Here is a 19,661-nt window from a genome sequence, read left to right on the forward strand (position 1 = left end):
GCAATGAGTTTGGGTTTTGCAACTTCCTTGCCTTTCCCTTTATCACCCTGCTTGGTGGGTCTTTTGTTCTGTCTCATTCCATTTCCGATCATCAGAATGGACTTCCCTTTTGACTTCAGATTCTGCGCAGCAATTCTTAACATGGCTAGCAGTTCAGGAAGAGATTTGTCTATATCATTCATATTGAAATTAAGGACAAATTAACTGAATCTATCTGGAAAGGATTGTAAGATCAAATCAGTCGCAAGTTACTTTCTGAGGGGTAAACCCAACCTCTCAAGGTTCTCCACATACCCAATCATCTTGAGCACATGGGGACCTACAGGGGCTCCCTCAACCAACTTGCCTTGAAAAAAGGCTTTTGAAACTGCAAATCTTTCATGCCTTGCCTGCTCTTGATAGAAAATCTTCAGGTGTTCGATCATATCGAATGCTGCCATGTTCTCATGTTACTTTTGCAACTCTGAGTTCATGGTAGCTAGCATGAGGCAAGCAGTTTCATTTGTATCATCGACATGCTTCTTATAAGCATGCATATATTTTTTCCTTAGGTGCATAACTAGGAGGTTCCTCTTCAGGAATAGGTTTCTCCAAGAGATACAACTTTCTATCATGTTTGAGGATAATCCTTAGATTTCGGTGCCAATCCATAAAATTTGTCCCAGACAATTTTTCCTTATCAAGGATTGATCGCAAAATGTTTTTAGAGGTGTTTGTTGTCATGGTAATCTACATGAAAATAATGAAAATATAAGTATTAATAGCATATCTAATTATGCCTTTAATTAAATATGCTCCCACTATTTTACTCAAAACAAATGACCCTCACCATTTGATTCGGAAAATCCCGCTGGAAGATTTTCTAGTGGGTCGAGACCCACATTTCACTTTGTTTTAAGTCCACACAGGTGGATTACATAAAAATAGGTTATTTAGGTAGAAACTCCTTCCAATTGTATTTAATACAACTCTCGAATATTTTAGTTGGGTGAATAACTCCTTATTCCAATCCATCACATGGATCATTTCCAACTCTTGCTTCTAAACGTATATAATCTTATTATAATTTGTTTAGTTAAGTTTGACTCATTGTTTTAGCAATTGGATATTACAATTATCCTATCGGACCTTACAAATATAGAACATGCACCTCGCGTAGCCGAAATCTACATTATTCGATACTAGTCTTGATGAGTGCTAAAACTTGGAAAGCATAAACTTAATATTTAATTTGAGGGAATTTTCAATTATCCTGATCTCACCGACTTATTTATCATATAAATCGTCTCTCACATGCACCAACATACATACAAAATGAAACAGTCATGGCCCCTAGCACAAATATTCTCCCATACCAATAAGAGAACCTAAGCTAACTTAATAACGATCTAAGCTTCTCCAAGAAAGATCTTCAAGGTTGTCCTACTTTGATATTGTATTCTTCTCTTTCTTCATAATATTACATTACATAAAAAAAACTCGTTTTACATACGAGGGAGTGAGATGAGAAAAGAAGTTACATTAAGAGATTAAAAGAGAGGCACGATACGCACGTCGTATTTTAAAATCCCAAAACAAAATAAAGGAAAACTAAGGCCATAACCGATCACCACAAGAAAATAATAATAAACACATTATTATTATTAATTTAAATTATGTTAATTAAATAAACCAAATTAAATTTCGGCGACCGATCACACCACTGAAGGAGAATAGCGATCCAAAACGCAGCAGAAATTAAAAATTTCTCCTTTAGTGATCCTTACGAATGGGCATGATCGATGATAGAATCATTACCTATTGTGGCGATTGAAACCCTTGATGTAGATCGAAGGAGTGATCACGAACATTGAATGGCGACAACGCCTCTACTCAGTCCACACGAATGGATTCCTTTAGTCTCAGTGCTAGCTGCTACGAATGAAGGCTTTAGGTGAGTGAGTGAGAGAGAGAGAGAGAGAGAGAGAGAGAGAGAGAGAGAAGCGAAATTTTCAGCTAATTCAATGCTTCTACACAAGGGTTCTATTTATAGAACCACTTGTGTGGGCCGCAAGCTAAAAAGTCCACTTAAGTGTATGTGGCCCATATCTTATGATATACCAAAATCACTTAAGCGCATGGTACCTTATCATATTTCGTATTCTACTTAAGTGCATTGTACCTTACGATGTTCTATAATTCACTTAAGTGCATTATACCTTATGGTGTTCCTTATTTACTCTATCTCTCATCAATCCGTCCTTTTGTGTGTGACCCTGTAGGTTCTCGTGATATTGGTAATTATATTAAATAACGTATTTAACATAATAAACAGTGAGTGGTATCTAGCAACACATCACTGCTACCCAATACACGAAAATGTCATGTGATATGAAAAATCCTTTTGTGATAATGCTTATGTGTACAATTACCCTTTTGCGCTTATGTATATATTCAACACAAGGCATAGACCGTGTCATCCTTGTCCAGTTCAATATTGGGCCCTTAGACATTTATCTTGTTACGCAGGATTGACAAATTCCATCTAGGTCACTCATGACCTCAGCATGCTTCGTGGAGTACCCATCAACTGTCTTTATGGTCATCCAGTTACGGATAATGTTTGATCAGCAATAAGGCACTCGACTCTACATCTAGGGTCCATAGTGGTTTTAGGTCGAAGGGTGGTATACACCACTATCACCATGAGAATAACTTATGACACTTTGCATAACATTCTATATAGTATTCTCATAGCGGGTCAATCCAGTATAAATATTACTCTTAATATTCATACCTTTGTTTAAGACTTGATAACTCCTTATCCATGATCCATGAGATGTGATCATCAGTCTATATACATAATAGTCTTAATGCTTTAATGTTATCTCACTTTACAACAAAGCTTGACTACAGATACTTTAAGAATAATTTCCTTATGTTTAACGGACTAGCTATTCTAGGGACTTTATTAAACAGACATAATAAAGAAAAAGCCTTTTATTATTAATAAATATTTCGATACAAGTACCAAAAGTATTGGCCTATAGGGTTTACACCAACAAATAGTCGTGATGAAAGACCTGATGTAATTAGGTTCAATGAAGAAGATGCTCTTAGTAAGGATTTTACTTTCAAGGTTGGACTGTAGTTTTCTTCATTGAAACAGTTTAAGAATGCTATACTAGAGCATAATGTTCTAAATGGCAGGGATGCGAGGTTGGAAAAAATGATGCCAATAGATGTAGGGTGGTATGTAAGGATAAAAAACATGTAATTATATTTTCTTGTGCAATAGAGTTTTAACATCCACAACATTTTGGATAAAAACATTGTTTCATAAGTACAAGTGTGGAAGACAGCTTTTCAATAAAAGTGGCAAAGTTGAGTGGGTTGCAAAGGTTATTGTTGATGGGTTGAAGAATAACACAAAAATGAAGTTAAATGAGGTGGTAACAGATGTTAGACTTAGGTATGTAACTGAAATCCCAAGATGTAGAGCTTTCAAGGTAAGGCAGGTTGCTAGACAAGTTGTAGAAGGAGACTCTAACAAATAGTTTAGCTTGTTATGGTCTTATGGTGCTGAGTTGAAGATGGGTTCAAAAGGAAAAACTTTTAAGGTCAACATTGAATATCCAACCACATGGTTGCAAACAAGATTTACAAGGTGCTACATATGTTTTGATGGGACCAAGAAGGCTTTGACAAAAGCATGTTGACCATTTATTGTTTTAGATGGATGTCATCTGAAACATAAGTATGTTGGTATATTATTGATCGTTGTTGGGAGAGATCCTATTGATCAGTATTTTCCTATTGCTTTTGGATTTGTTGAGAATGAAACAAGAGATTCATGGAGCTGGTTCATTAGGTTTCTTCTTGAAGACATTGGAGAAAACATATGGTGTTTCATATTTGACCAGCAAAAGGTATGTTTGATTCACATTAACTATGTTTCATATCTGCATATTGTTATGATTTTTTAAGCTAAATGAACTTGTTTTTTTTTTGTTGCAAAGGGCCTGTTTCAAGTGTTTGAAGAGGAGTGCCCAAGTATTGAACATAGATTTTGTCTAAGGCACTTATATTCCAACTTCAAGAAGAAGTTTGGAGGAGAAACATTGTCTATGGATCTTGAAACTTATTTTGAGCATCATGAATCCAAGATGCTTCAAATCAAGGAGGTCAGTTTGGAAGCATATGAATGGTTATAGAGTATTCCCAAAAATAAATGGTGTAATAATGCCTTTCCTTTTTTCTCTAAGTGTGATGTGTTAATGAACAATCTAAGTGAATCTTTTAATGCAACAATTTTGTTACAAATAGACAAACCAATAATAACCATGTTTGAGTGAATAACGAATTATCTGATGGGAAGGTTTTCCACCCTTAGAGAAAAGGTAGATGAGTATAAGGGAGATATAATGACCAAACCATTAAGGAGATTAGATAGATAAATTGAAAAAAATGTTAGTTGGAAAACAACTTATGCAGGTAGGCTAACTTCTCCAGTTACACATGTCCTGTTTACTGATAGTTTTGTAGTAGACTTGGAAAAACATACATGTCCATGCAATTACTGGGATTTTGTGGGCATACCATCTAGACATGGTGTGACTGTAATCCATAGGAAAGTTTACAACCCCATGAAGTATGTGCATAAATGCTATCGCAAGAGCACATATGAAAAATGTTATAACAGAGTGATCACCCCCTTAAATGGCCAAAACAAATGGCCTAAAACATATGATCATGTGATATTATCTCCCATGTTTAAAGGGGCCCAGGTAGGCCAAATAAACTATGCATGAGAGAACCAGATGAGGTAAACTAAAAACAAAATGGAAAAGGACAAAGACCAGTTATAGGTGCAAAACCTACTTTGAATTAGGACACAACAAAAGGACGTGTAAGAAAAATAAGCAAATTGTGTTTGTTCCAACTGAAAATGCAACACAAGATATGCCTACACAGGCCAGTCAGACTTCCAAAGTCCAAATGACACAAAAAAAGGGTAATGTTATAACTGTATCTTATGCTTGTGTGTAAATGTCTTTATTTTTAATTGTATCCCTAACAGTGTATTTATTTCTACCAGGGGATGCCTAAGGGGTCTATGAAAAGTATCACTACTCAGACTACAACAAAGGGTAGAAAGGTTCAGACAAAGAAAGAAAGGTGGAATCAACTTTCAATAATGGACCAATAATCAATGAGGAATCAATTGTCAATGAGGAACCAAACAATCAACGAGGAACCACCTGTCAATGAGGAACCAACAATCAATGAGGAATCAACAAAAGCTACAGGTTTGGAAATGTATTATGAATGTGATGCTGATACTTTGACATCATTGCTAAGTGATGAAGATGTTTTGGACATTTAACCTTTAAGCATTGACACATCACCTATCAAGCAAAATGCATCAAAGTCAAATGATGTCAGGATTTTCTTTGTTAAAAAACCAAAAGTATGTAAAAACAATGCTTTCAATCCACCAGGAATTTCTTCACATAAGCCAAGTTCAAGTGATCATGTGAGTGTATATACATTTTGTGTGCATAATCCTTGTTTATTGATCTTACTTATGCATATTCATTATTATTCCAGATCAAAAGATTTATACCAAAGAAAAGAGTGAAGAATAATGTCGATGTGACAGGTGCAAACAGAAAAAAGTGACACGCTGAGGACCCTAAAAACAAGGAACATATTTGGCATTGGTAAAAAGCCTGATGATCCATTAATGATCACTGAAGAGGAACCCCTAAAAGGTGTCAATCGTGGTGATAGAGGATCAATGCGGGGAATAGATTAGCAATGGGCTAACTCAATGAAGAGTATTTGAAGATCCATTTGAAGATGTTTATGTTTTGTTTCATTATTGTCACCATGTTGTGAAGATATTTATGTTGATATTTATGTTTGTGTTTTGAAGATCATTTATTGGTTTTTATGTAATGACCACCATGTCGTGGAGACATATGTATTGTAATACAATGACCACTATGTTAGGGAGACATATGTATTTTAATGTAGGGATCACCATGTTTTGAAGCCATATTTATGCTGACATTTTGAATGGTGAAGACATTTGTGTTTTAACATTTCTGGCCAAATATTTGTTTGGCCATACTATGTAAAATATGTCAAAATAATGCCAAATTATAGGTCATACTTTGTCCAAATTATAAGCCAAACTAATGCCAACATATAGGCCCCCTTATGTCCAAAATATATACTATACTATGTCAAAATAACATAAACAATTGAATTGAATAAACTTACATAACTGAATAACATTTCACAAACAAATGAACATTACATAAACTATTGAAGGACTTTTCATAATCAATTCAACAACATTACACAAACTATTATAAAAAAATTCATAAGAAATTCAACAACATTACATAATTGAGCAATACATTTCAATATATCCTTCAACATTTACACTTCAAGAACAAGTACATGTTAAGCATAAAAAAATACAAGATATATCGCCTTCAATTTTCCATAAAATATCTCCGACTTGATCTTCATCTTCAATTTCTTATTCATCTTTTTTGAAGATTCATACAACTCCTTCAACATTTCAACTGCTTGCATCTCCATCTTGCTCTCATATTTGCTCAAATCTTCATCTACACGTTCATAAGCATATTTTTCCTTGTGTTATATATTCATCCTATATGAATAAATTGTAAGTTTCCTCAGTTTTCCAAAATGGACACCTCCAGAAAATTCTCCCTTTATTATGTTCGTTCTTGCACTAGTATGATATCATACGAGCATTACACTCACACCTTCTCCTTGAACGGTTGCTAACACTTGTGAAATAATAAGAAAGTGATTTGCTTCACCTTGATAAAGAGGACATTTCATGAGTTATTTTTTATCGATTTTGTGGGGAAAAAGAATGGAACGGCGCCATGAAGTGAAGAAGAAGAAGAAGAATGAGAGGATGACCTGGAGTGATGATGAAGAAGAATGGGACGAATTGCAGTGAAGAAGAAAAAGTTTGTGCAATTAGGGTTCTAAATTTCACACATTTAAATAACAAAAATAATTAAATAAAAAAATCCATCGTATCATAAAAAAAATCCATTTGGACCTCCATGTATGTAACTGTTAAGTCAATTTGACGGGAGGGACGAAAGTTATGGACATAAAAGTTTACAAGGACCATTGTTTGAAGAATTTTTTTGTAGGGACTAAAATTAAATATTAACATATTTATGAGGACCCCTGACATATTTAACCCTAAGAATAATTTAGTTAGACTTAACATTTTAGCTTATAACACTCAGACATATTTAGAAGGATGCAATTATAATTATAAGAAAACTCTAATAATTTTTCTTCCCACTTTGAAGATTTTTTTGAGAGATGTGTTCAGCAACAATCAAGTGGTTATATGTTTCTTTTGCCCTACCTAATAAGGGGTTTTCTTAATTCACCATATATGCTTCTTATGCACCACGCGAAATTCCAAAAATTTCCCCAGTTTTCAGAGATGCATCTCCACACACACCAAATGGTCAATTAACATTAAAATATTCCGGAGATGCATCTCCGGAATATTTTGGAGGTTAAATCGTGTCAGACTCTTCTCTTTCCTCATTTCACATTACTCAAAATTCAACTCAACTTTAACTCTCAAATTTCTTCTCTACACAAAGTCAAGTTTCATTCAGGAAGGCTCAAGGGAACATCAATCTTCATCTGTAACATCATCCATTTTCATCAAAAACATCAGTTTCTTCTAAGGTATTTGAGTTAGCGATAAATGTTTGAGTTTTGGTGTAAATGAGTAGAAATCAATGATTAGGGTTAGAAATGAGTAGAAATCACATTTAAGATAGTTTAGTCATATTGTATTAGTTGCTTGTTGGTTGAAATTGATGATCAAAACAAATTGTTTAGCTTCATTGTGGTACATTACGCCATTGACGCGACATCTGAGTTGTAGAAAATTTCGGAGATGGATCTCTGGAATTTTTCAGCGGTTTAGTTTTCTAGCAACTGTTGATGCATCTCCGTAATTTTTCAGCGATTTAGTTTCCCAGAAACCGGATATACATCTCCGGAAATTACTTAGTCTTTTTTTTCTTACTTGTGTTGTTTGTCTGCACTAATGGTCTTCCTTACTTTAACTTACATGCATAATGGTTGATAGACGTGATAGATTGAGGCATGAGGGTTACTCAACACGCATCCGTTCGGCGAGAGAAGAGTCAACAAGTTCTGGATGCTCTTGGTCTCTCTGGTCAGGCAGAGCCGTCTACTTCTGGGGCTCATGCTTCTACTCATGTCACTTCATCTTCTTCTTCCTATATGAGACAGGATTCACCATCCAACACATCACTCCCTCATCCCATTGCAGGCGTTAGGTTTCACCAGTGCCACTTCCTATTGTAGATGCTTCTGATCCACTCCCACCTCCTATTGTTGATCTAGTATCAACTCCAGAGGGTGCGGCTCCTATGGATGTTGAGCCAGAGGCTTTTGGAGGTGGTCCAGTTGATTTGGCATGACTGCCTCTGTATCCAGACCATACTGCCAGGCATATATGGGACAGAGAGGTAGCATTAGTTGGATTTTTTATTTATTTTTACGTTAATTCTAATTTCTGACATTGATTATTTTTTACACTGGTTATTTATGACAAATTTCAGGAGCGTGATCCACATAAGTTTCTTAACCACAGGAGGAAGATTGATGCATTGCCTCATCCGAACGAGGAATCGTTTCAGTCAATTTTGTCCTTATCTGGCCTGTGGGACTTGTGCATGACCAGTTATATTACAGTCAGCCATTGGATGCTTAATACATTCGTGGAGAGATGGCACTCAGAAACATCATCGTTTCATCTCTCGCTTGGTGAGATGTCGATCACACTCGACGACGTCTCGTGTTTGCTACATCTTCCAATCAAGGAAAGATTCCTAGATCATGGGAGGATTAGCAAAGATGAGGCACTCGAGATGATGGTAGAGTATCTGGGGTTTGATCCATGGAGGAGATGGATGAGTTAGATAAGATCAGGGGTGTTCATGCTAGATTTGTATAACTGAAAAAGGTATATGAGGATGCGTTCCTAAATGCACAACAAGGTGATGGTGATGATGAGCATGTGGCGCTCCACATATCGCATGCATTGAGAATATACCTGCTTTATTTGGTTGGCACTACGATTTTTGTGGACAAGAGTGCCACCTATTCAGACGTCGTCTACCTACATTACTTTGTAGATTTCAAGCGGATTCATGAGTACAACTGGGGTGCGACTTGTTTGGTCTAATTGTATTCGAAGCTGAGAGAGAGTTGTATGTAGAAGACAGAACAGATCACAGGCAGTGTCACACTACTGATGATAATAATTATTTGTCTTTTAATGTTTCTTTGCCATTTTCATTTCATGTTTGCAAAGTCATTATTGATGATTCGTGTGTTCCAAACTTTTCATTTCAGGGTTGGATCCTCCAGCACTTCCCGCACATCTCTGGTTGGGCGAGTGTACCTGATTACACTAGGGATATGCCGCGTCCTATTGCTTTAATCCCGCTCAGATGGAACCAAGTGACCGGGCCCTGTAGAGTCTATCTTTGACCGTTTGGTTGCTGAGGACATGCAGTTCAATAATTATATTGATCACCGTGAGACACGACCATTTGATGAGATAATGATATACTCTGGATGGTTGGCATGCAAATCATATCTCATTGTTCCTCATCTTTCCGAGTGCGTCATACGATAGTTCGAATATACCCAGACCATTCCCAGACACTCTGTTGTCTCTACTCCTCTTGCCTTGACACACATACAGATAAATGACATGTTTGATAATTATGAGTAAGGGTGGAAAAACGGGTCCGGTCTGTTGGGCATGCCCGTTTTTCCCGCACTTTAGTGTGGGGCGTGCCAAGAATTTAGGTTCTCACCCTCTAATGTGCCCGCTCTGCCCCGTCCAGTTTTTCTCGCGAGCTTTTGCAAGCACGTGCATTTGTATAAATTTTTGCATTTTTAGGCTTAAAGAGTGCAGTTCCCGCGGGCTTTCCCCGCCCCATCCTCACCTTTTTGCAGGGCGAATCTAAGTTTTAGGCCTACATCCTTAACAATGACCGCCCCGCCCCGTTTTTTGCGGGCTTTTGTGGGGCGGGCCTAAACGGGACGGACATTCCCGTTTGTCACCCCTAATTATGAGAGTCATCTGGTACCAGAGGAGACACGTGCTACCATAGTTGAGAGCGACTAGAGCTACGTCGAAGGGTACATCAGATGGTTCTTTAGGGTGTCACATCTGTATGTGGTACAGGTTGCTCCAGGAGACTCGCCAGGACCAGCTCATTAGGAGATAGTAGAGGAAGAGCATGCACAACTAGATCATGTCGAGGATGTCTTGCCTAGGTGTCATTGCATAGTGGAGATTATGCAGACAAGAATTGACAAGGGTATCTTCTATAATGGGTATGATGTGAGGTAAGTCCTATATGCCGTCATGACGGAGGCACGGGGGAATTGATGTACCGGAGACAACGATGAGGGACATGTGAGAATGATGGCCGAGGAGGTAGAGTTGGCAGAGGAGGTAGATGAGAGGTTATCAGACACACACAACAGTCTCTTATTATATAGTTGTAGTACTATGGTTTGTACTTTATTTTGACGGTCTTACTACTTTATTGATCTCTGTTGTACGACATTTTCAACATTTATTGATATTTTATTTTTGTATGACATCTTTGGTCCATATGAAATTATGTACGTATCTGAACACAGATAAACAACATATAACATGAAACACCTGTTCTGATACGTTTCAGATGTATCTCCAGAATATTCACAGAGATGCATCTCAGGTACAATTCAAACGTAAATGACTTATGAGTGAGATGTATTGAATGTTTTAAATTATTCTGAAGATCCATCTCCAAAATATTTCGTTTATTTAAAAATTAATACATTCGAAGATACATCTCCATAATATTTCATTTATTTAAAAATTAATACATGATGCATCTCCAAAAAAAAATTAGGAGCATTTAAATAATTTCGCGCGATGACTAAGAAGTATTATAGGTGCATTAAGAAATGTTCTTCTAATAATATGTAACTCTAAACCCATCAATTATGTGAGCCTCACTTAGTGCATTTGAATGGAAAGAAAGAACTCCGGATCAAAGACTTTGTCGGATGAGAAGTTGTTCATAAAATTAAAAAATTTGAGCTCATTGATCATTACTATTTCATTCATCAGAAATGCTAACAAAACACAAAAACAAACGACAAGTGGTGGATCTTAATAGATGCGGAAGAAAGCCATAACATCCTTCATCTTCATATATAGCCTAGTGATTAAGTAAGGAGTTCGACTCCTGATTTCACTAATTTTGTATATTTTTTTAAAACATTTATTACTGGAAGTAGAACCTTCATACACAAAATTTATCACCACATCAACTAACAATTTATAACAATTATATAATTCACCTCTTCACTCTCATACTATGCTTGGTTATAAACATAATAATAGTATCAATGGGATTGCTTATTTAAACTTTGGCATTTATCCCACAAAAGCGGTACATATTTTAAAAGAAAAATTTAGGTTTTTCAAAAACAAAAAAACATTTCTGATTCAATTACTTCAAAGTTCTGCAGGAATCAACAAGGATTGGCTTTCAACCTTTAACCAGGTGGCCAACTCATCTGTCTCCCACCTAGAACATGCAAGTGCAAATGATACACACTTTGGCCTGATCAGAAAAAGAAAAAGAGATCAGTGTGACAGAGAAAATAAGGTACCATATCATTATTAGCAAGAGAAAAGGTTTTGAGAAGAGAAAGAACCTACAGGCACTGGCACCACTGTTAATAACAACACGAAATCCATCGGCGATACCTTCTTTCTCAGCTACTATTTTCGCTGCATAGAGAAGCTGACCGAGTATCTCCCCATGTCTAGCATCAGCCTGCAAGCAGATTTATTTTTGTGCGTCAGATCAAAATGCTTCCTGCTATTACTATGCAAAATAACTTGGTCAAAGCGAATAAAATAAATCTCACAATCAGCTAGAAAGTTAAGAATTATGTTCTCTTACACTCTTTTTACCATAAATAAATAGGTATATTTGAAAACTAAAAGCCTTGAGTTAATGTACTTATAGAACTAGATGATTGGTGACCTTCCCAAGCTCTGTTAATCCATCTCTGAATTTTGGAATGATCAGAACATGAACCGGAGCCTGTGGACTGATGTCCCGAAAGGCGAGGACCTTTTCGTCTTCATATACAATACTAGAAGGGATTTCCTTATTTATAATCTTGTCAAATCTGCAGAGAAAAATAAAATAGAATCATTGTGTGTGTCTGTGTTAAAACTTAGAAAAATAGAATCATTTTGGAAATTTCTATCTCGCTATTAGATTAATGCTCCTTTTTGATAAAATATAAAGCTTAGTGCCAGTGCCCCCTTTTATTTCGGTTTTAACAATGATAATGTTATTCCGTGCAAAAAAGAAGTATTAAATCTTTTAATGTTCATTGATTTTGAAGCATTCCCATGTTTGCTAGTGATAATAGATTTTGAAGACAAAACATATTTCAGAACGATAAGCATTCAATGACAATAGCGGGATCATGTTAAAAGACAATACATTGTTGGAGCTCCACTATCAGCATTAATAGCAGCTGCTCTGGCTGCTGCCTGTTCATTGTTTGCAGCACTGGCACTAAAACGCAACCTATAATAAATAAGCAAAATGTCAACAAACATTTCAATTCACAATAAGTCAATAACTAAAGCTACTCCAAATAAGAGGAAGACAAAAAATAATGGCAACCAAATAGCATATAACTTCAAAACAGATTCTGGTTTCAACAAGCTGTACCAAAATCAAAAACTTGGTGTCAGATGACAATAGACAGGACATAGATGAACAAGTTTTTGAAATAGCATTACATTTTAGCTTATTCATCCAGTAGTTAGATCACCATGTTTGTTAACGACTTAATTTCAAAAAAATAGATCAGCCTGTCTGGTATCAACTTATTTTAGGTTTTTTACTTAATCAGTAGTTAAAATGGAAGAACAAAATGATTTAGTTTTGGGCCTAGGGTCTTTTAGTACAGACTAAGAAGTTGGAGCATTAGTAAGTAGTATTGTAGTAGTACTAGTATGTATAATCAAGCTACTCACGAGCCCATATGATTTGGGCGGAATGAAGAATTTGCCTTGTTCCGTTCTAAAATTTTCAAACAATGGAATGAAATCTTCATTCCACTCCGCTTCATTCCACTCCGCCCCTTTCATTTTATGATATCCAGACATAGTCTTTAGTGAAGGCGATTCTCTAGTTATAACTCCTTTTCCTCCATGGGGAGATTTGCTGTGAACTCAATTGAAATGAGTATTTGTTGCTACCTATCTGTGTTATTTGCTTTCTCTCCAGGCTTTTCATCAGGGTTTTAAAACAACGGGTATTTCGTGGTGAGATCATCATGATGGGGGCGGGCAACACGGGATGCTGGTATTGTTGGCAGAGAAGGACTTTTAAGGAGAAAGGACAGAGCTATAATGAGATAGCATCAAAGATGAGTGAGGTGGTGAACATTAACAAGTCATGCAACGAGACGCGAAGGAAGATGTCAAGCCTATTGGTCTGGAAGTAACTGTTTTGGGTGTTAGATCCCTTTGAAGAAGTGGGATATGTGCTTATAATCTTGTTAAAAAATGGAAACTTCTTTTGCTCCAAAACAATTTGCGAAAAGACTATGGACTCTACATGTAGTGATTTAAGGTTAATGACAAACGGTACTTCATAGTTCATACCAAACAACAAGTATTCCTAGTTAATATCAAGGCTTTAAAATATGCGGTTGCAATTGCTGTTGGTTTACACTGCCAAGAGCCCTGGTTATTATTGTTGTTTCTTAACAAGTTTCATTGGGAAATTCATCCGTTTGCAAAACTTCCATTTTTCACATTTGATTGTTAAGCAGTTCTTAATAGTTCGGTGTATAAACAAAGTTTCAAAACACATAATATTAACAACAACAACAACAACAACAAAAAGTTACCTACGACATTGGATAGGAAGAACAGAGTTGGAGAAATTGTAGCTGTTCGCTTTTACAAGAAAAGCTCTTGTAGACACCAATTGCGAGTAGTTTCTGCCATTATTAAAAAAAAAACACTTCAAAATTCCATACACACATATGAATGAAGAATGAATAGCGATTGAAGTACCTGATAAGAGAGAAAGGAACCGTCGCTGCCATGGTTCCGAGAATCAAGTTACTGAGAAATCTGTTAAATTGAGATGAGATTCATTAATTTTCTCTGTAAAACTAAAATCATTTACCCTTTTTGGAGTGCGAATTCTATGTAGACACCCCTTTCGAGTAGCTTTGTAAAAGAAGAAATCTTAGCCGTTGAAAATGGTGGGCCATGCTGTGATTGATAGCCTATCACATTTATTCACGTTCTAAATGTTTTCTTTTTTTTGTCTATAAATAAATAAACCACACGACTTAAAAAAATTAGTGCAAAGAAGAATAAGAAAAAAATGGCAAATTTTGTTTTGCAGGTTCCAATTCCTTTGAGGAGTTTTCATGTGTCTGCTTCATCCAACTCCAACGGTGCATCACTCATTCTCTTTCTGTCTATCGATTAATTTTTTTAATTTTTAAAATATTTTAAATTAATAATTTTATAATTTAGGGGCTGTTTCTGGAAGCAGTTCTTCTGATAAGGGTGTGGGTCCAGTGATAATTGAGCTTCCTTTAGATAAGATAAGAAGACCTTTGATGAGGACTAGATCAAATGATCAAACCAAAGTTCAAGAACTGATGGATAGTATTACTCAGATTGGTCTTCAAGTGCCTGTAAACAAACACTTACTCTCTTCTGCAAAATTATATATTCTAAATCTATGAATGGCTTTTGGAATTTACGTCTTCCTCAGCTGCTAATTGAAGTTCCTTTTAAGTGATGCAGATCGATGTGCTCGAGGTGGATGGAAACTATTATGGTATGTGCTGTTTTCAATTGTGTATAGCATCTTAGCAATATATGATTTCCAAGATCCATGGTTGCATTGGAATCATAATGGATATATCATGTTACTTTGTTGGTTGTAGGTTTCTCCGGCTGTCACCGGTATGAGGCTCACCAACGACTTGGACTCCCTACCATACGCTGTAAAATTCGGCGTGGTACAAAAGAGACTCTAAGGCATCATATGCGCTAAAATGTATGATCATTTTATATCATTCAGATTTGGTACATGCCAATTACAATTAGTGGTTCTATTCCATGTAATGACAGGAGTCTCTGTTGCTTCCCAAGGCATAATAGTGATCCCTGTTTGATCATATTATAGATGATACATCGTGTGTGTATGTATACATATATGAAGATGCAAATGTTTCTTGTTGATGATGATCAATAGTACACTCCATTGTTACTACTAAAAGAATGCATTTTGTAATCGAATTTCTCTTGCTCCTTGTGTTAGTTATGTATGGCGTATATCTGTTATTCCTGAAGTTCATTGTAAGAATGCAATTTTCTAGCCAACTTTCTCTCCAGACATCCAAAAGAGGTGAAAAGGAAAGAGAAAATAAAAATCACCAACGAGTATATATCTAGAATAAGCTTTAATTAAGGCTCAAGGGTCTCCTTAGATTAACTTATTTGAATTTATTTATCATTTTCTATAATTTTAGCTTATGCAAGTTTATACATAAATGCTTATATTAACAATCCTAATGGCAAAATGATATGGCCTAAAAGAAATACACTCTCACTCACCACTAACTATGAAAGACCTAGAAATCCTACTTGTCTATTTGGCAACTACTTCTGTGAGCATTTAGTGGTAAATAAGTTCTTAAATGAATGTATAAGTGGATTAGTTAAAAGAGTTGAGATCTAAATTAAAAGTTTTGGTCACCAATATACAACATAGAAATTGACAAGGGTATAAGATGTCTAAAGTGCATTTTGTTATATTAACTTTAACTCAATAATTCAAAATAAAAGGTATGTGTTTAAAACTTTTACTCTTTTAACAAAGTTATGTTTAAAAGAAATGCTCGTAATTAATGACAACGCATATATGATGAATAATCAGATCATTCAATTCAATCATGCACATCCAAAAACTCAGGAAAAGAAAGCACAACACCCATTAGTTGACAGGAGTAAGTATAGGAAATAGCCCATAACTTGGTTCTTCGATAACATTCAACAAAGTTTCTACAGTAAACTGAAGGACTGATTTTCAGAAAATAGATAGTAGAAGATTAACTGAAATTTAAAATAATACTAGAAAAGTTAGCCAGTAATGGTAGACTTCACAAAAACACATAACTTAACCCAAGTGGCTCATGTCGGATGTTTGATCTGCTTTCCTTGCTTCTTTTTTCGTTGAACCAAGGTCCTTCCTCCACTTTTTGGCCCACCATTCAGTGACTACTCGATTATCCCTGCTCACAGCTTTTAGACTCATAGCCATAGCTGTACCTTTATCACCATGTCCTGATTTGGCATAACCACATACTGCTGGCATCAGTGTATCTGCCGCATCTTTTATTTCACTCTTTAGAACACTTTGTGCATCAAAGCCATAGAGCTTATAAAACTCAGAATAAGCAGGTGGACAATCTCTTACTAATCCAACACCCTGCATAACCAACTCAATCCGCTTTTTATATATACTATTAACTTCCTGACCCGCCGGAAACTTCCCCCAATCCCTCTGACTAGAATCAACGATCATAATCCTCTGAACTGTCGGAGGCAACACATCAAGCCTCAGAGCCAGATTTGATGCCAGCATATCAGTCCTCTTCCCAAGCACCTGAGCAAGCCAGTATGTCTGTGCCAGTCCAAATGGAAGAGGAGCAATCCTACAAATCTCCTCTTTCTGCTTAAGAATCTCATTCTGCATTGTCTTTGTTGTAATAGTATGAAGGGTGTTAAGCCAGGAAGTACAAATACGGTTCATATTATTCTCATTAGTAGAAAATGTCTGACCCTTATTGAGGTGAAACAGCCCAAACAACGCAAGAACATTGAAGCAAATCACATTAATCGGTTTTCCAGAATGTTTCTCCCAGGCCATACAATCCTCCACATCCTCTTTCTTCGCAGAAGAAACCATCCAGCAATACTGTACAGCCATTCTCGAGGTTGGATGGGGCAAAATACCACAACCTACCCCATAAGCTCTAGTCCAGGCAGCTAAAGCTGAGCAGGAGCAAGGAACGAGATTCAGTCCAGCGAGTTGTCGCATAGTGTATTCATTTATCTTCAAACCCAAACGATCACTGGTGACATCATTAACATTCTTCTTCCAAGCAACATCAGTAACAGACATATTGTCTAGTACATTCAAAATTCCCATATCACGTACATCAAAGTTCATCTGAGCTTTCTCACTAACAAACATGTAAACATTATCAACAACATTCTTTGGATCAGCCACCCCACCTGCAGGACCTACACCCCAGTCAGCAAAGAGAGATTTCCCAGGCGTAGAGTCAAATGTTGCAATCTCAGCAAGCACAGTGGCAGCAGGAGTGTTCTGCTGCATGAGCTCTTTCATACGATCATATGGCATTCGAGTCATTTGCCAATATTTGGTAATCAGTTCAGGATGGGGTTTTGAACGACCAGTGCCAGGTGCGACAGGATTAATGCCTAACCCGGAAGGAATGATAAGCCACTGATGAGGCTTGAGGTACTCAACTTTACCGATTTGAACCTCCAGTTCCGCTTCAGCACTAATAGTAATCTGATGTAAAGCTTCCTCCATAGTGTCCCAATCATATTCCTCGTCGCACAATTCATCACAAATAACAGCTCCAACTTGAGAAGCCTTGTCAGTAGCTAGCATTCGGTCAATTAGATTGACAGACTTATTCCTACCGTTGGACATTGTTTCTATTAAGGAACGTGGTAGACGAGATTGAATGAGTGAACAAACTGAAATGGCGAGATTTTAAAGACATGAAGAGCAAAACATAGTACAGTAGAAGATTGTGCAAACCCCGAAACAAGAGAAAGGAATTAAATGAAAGGAATGATTACGGAAAGAGTTCCAAGAACAAAAGCAGCGCAGGAGCAGTTGAAGAGTAATGGTCGTGGTTGATACAATGCATCTGTTAACTAGGTTCTCTTATTCATTTCACACTATTTAAATAGAATAATTAATTTTATGTGTAAAATAAATTATAGTTAATTTTATCTTTAATGCTGACTTCTGCAACTTAAAAAATTCATTTATAGAAAATTTATATTGAAAAAAAATAATTAAATAATTAATTTTATATATTTATTAAAAATTAATGTATAATTTTCAGAATGATTTTTTTCATCTAGTTCTTAATTTATGTCATAGGGACACAAGTTAACACTATCCTAATTTTATAAAGGCCTTAAAATTACACCAGGATCCTTTAAGTTATTTATTTTAATATATTGGTCTTTTTTAAGTTTTTTTTTCTACAAATTAGTTGTTTAAGTTTCTTAACGTCTACACGGTTGAGCTTTTTTTTTATGATTTCGTTCCAAAAATGCATAGTTGTCATTAATGTTGCTTATATGGTTGTAACGTTGTTGAGATGACTATAACGTTGCTGAGATGTAATTGTGTTTTAATTTAACTTTAAGTAATTAGACAAAATCGTTTAAGTATTAAACAACATCCCTAAACTTAATCCCTAAATCTCAATCTGAGAAAGGGAAATAGCAGCAAACGAAGAAGGGAGATGAAACCCTAAACGTGAAGGAGGAGAGCTACGAACGGAGAAGAAGGATTCGAAGGAGACGAACGCATAAGTGAAGCATTGAACGTTGAGGTATGTGTCGTTTTTCATATCGAACATGTTTTTGCTTTATTGAAGTCTGGAGTTTTGTATGTGGTCCCTTATAGTTATATTGATTTCTACAACGTACAACTCTCTTCCCAAAATGGATGTTTTTATGTTGATTTTCATCATGGGGGATAATTTGATGATATGGGTACATATGTATGAGAGGTAGTGTCAAATCGGAAGTGTGATGTTGATAGATGGAGTTATTTTGAAACTTTGGGTGTTGTTAAAGAAATGGGGTAACCTTGGGTACTTGAAATGTGTTATGATTTTGTGGGGACATTAAATGAGATAGTAAATGACTTTGGTGCAATAGAACTGCTAAAGTGGTCCAAGATTAATGGAAAGGTAGACCTATATGGGCACAAACTGAAGCATAAAATTAACAACATCAAATTGGACACAAACATAACTTTTAAAAGTGCTTACTTCAACACCAAATATGGGCACAAACTAAACATCATTATTAAAGAAAGTCATTACAACATAACATTAACAAATTGACTTATACACTAACATCAACATAAACCATAACCACCACTTACTGATCAAAATACACATCAAATTACAAAAATCATAACTAAAATCATCATGACAAAGACTAGCATCTTCAACATGTTCTTCATCATTTTGAATGTGTTGATTCCTGCATCCTTTTCCTCGCATTTTGAATATTTTAAAGATTGAGATTAATGTATTTTTGTTTGCTTTTCACCATTACACTATTTTTCAATCCACTCAAAATAGTTGCAATCACATTTTGAACCTTCACTTCGTTAACATATAACCGTTAGCAT

The 19,661-nt window shown here is 36.0% G+C and overlaps 2 protein-coding genes across 2 annotated transcripts; one reads left to right on the top strand and one right to left on the bottom strand.

The window, feature by feature from the left end:
* Positions 1–11,512: 11,512 nt before the first annotated feature.
* Positions 11,513–14,416, bottom strand: LOC127100355 (14 kDa zinc-binding protein). The gene is made up of 6 exons (XM_051037489.1): positions 14,231–14,416; positions 14,062–14,154; positions 12,639–12,725; positions 12,168–12,315; positions 11,837–11,954; positions 11,513–11,738 (listed from the first exon to the last, which is right to left on the bottom strand). The coding sequence occupies exons 1-6, from the start codon at positions 14,260–14,262 to the stop codon at positions 11,671–11,673; spliced, it is 546 nt and encodes a 181-aa protein (XP_050893446.1). The 5' UTR covers positions 14,263–14,416; the 3' UTR covers positions 11,513–11,670.
* Positions 14,417–14,470: 54 nt separating this feature from the next.
* Positions 14,471–15,486, top strand: LOC127100356 (sulfiredoxin, chloroplastic/mitochondrial). Its single transcript, XM_051037490.1, has 4 exons — positions 14,471–14,622; positions 14,705–14,868; positions 14,981–15,014; positions 15,124–15,486. Exons 1-4 carry the CDS (start codon positions 14,550–14,552, stop codon positions 15,231–15,233), a joined length of 381 nt encoding a protein of 126 aa, XP_050893447.1. The 5' UTR covers positions 14,471–14,549; the 3' UTR covers positions 15,234–15,486.
* Positions 15,487–19,661: the final 4,175 nt, after the last annotated feature.

The sequence above is a fragment of the Lathyrus oleraceus genome, chromosome 7 (genome assembly GCF_024323335.1).
Source record: "Lathyrus oleraceus cultivar Zhongwan6 chromosome 7, CAAS_Psat_ZW6_1.0, whole genome shotgun sequence".
Taxonomy (NCBI): Eukaryota; Viridiplantae; Streptophyta; class Magnoliopsida; order Fabales; family Fabaceae; genus Lathyrus; species Lathyrus oleraceus.

What these genes read in the sequence shown, in the direction of transcription:
- LOC127100356 (XM_051037490.1), top strand. Translation starts at nt 14,550, where the DNA reads ATGGCAAATTTTGTTTTGCAGGTTCCAATTCCTTTGAGGAGTTTTCAT. An exon ending in TGCTTCATCCAACTCCAACG is followed by an intron (nt 14,623 to 14,704) that starts GTGCATCACTCA and finishes TTTATAATTTAG; the next exon opens with GGGCTGTTTCTGGAAGCAGT. An exon ending in AGATTGGTCTTCAAGTGCCT is followed by an intron (nt 14,869 to 14,980) that starts GTAAACAAACAC and finishes TAAGTGATGCAG; the next exon opens with ATCGATGTGCTCGAGGTGGA.
- LOC127100355 (XM_051037489.1), bottom strand. Translation starts at nt 14,262, where the DNA reads ATGGCAGCGACGGTTCCTTTCTCTCTTATCAG. An exon ending in CTTCCTATCCAATGTCGTAG is followed by an intron (nt 12,726 to 14,061) that starts GTAACTTTTTGT and finishes TATTTATTATAG; the next exon opens with GTTGCGTTTTAGTGCCAGTG. An exon ending in GATAGTGGAGCTCCAACAAT is followed by an intron (nt 12,316 to 12,638) that starts GTATTGTCTTTT and finishes TTTTCTCTGCAG; the next exon opens with ATTTGACAAGATTATAAATA.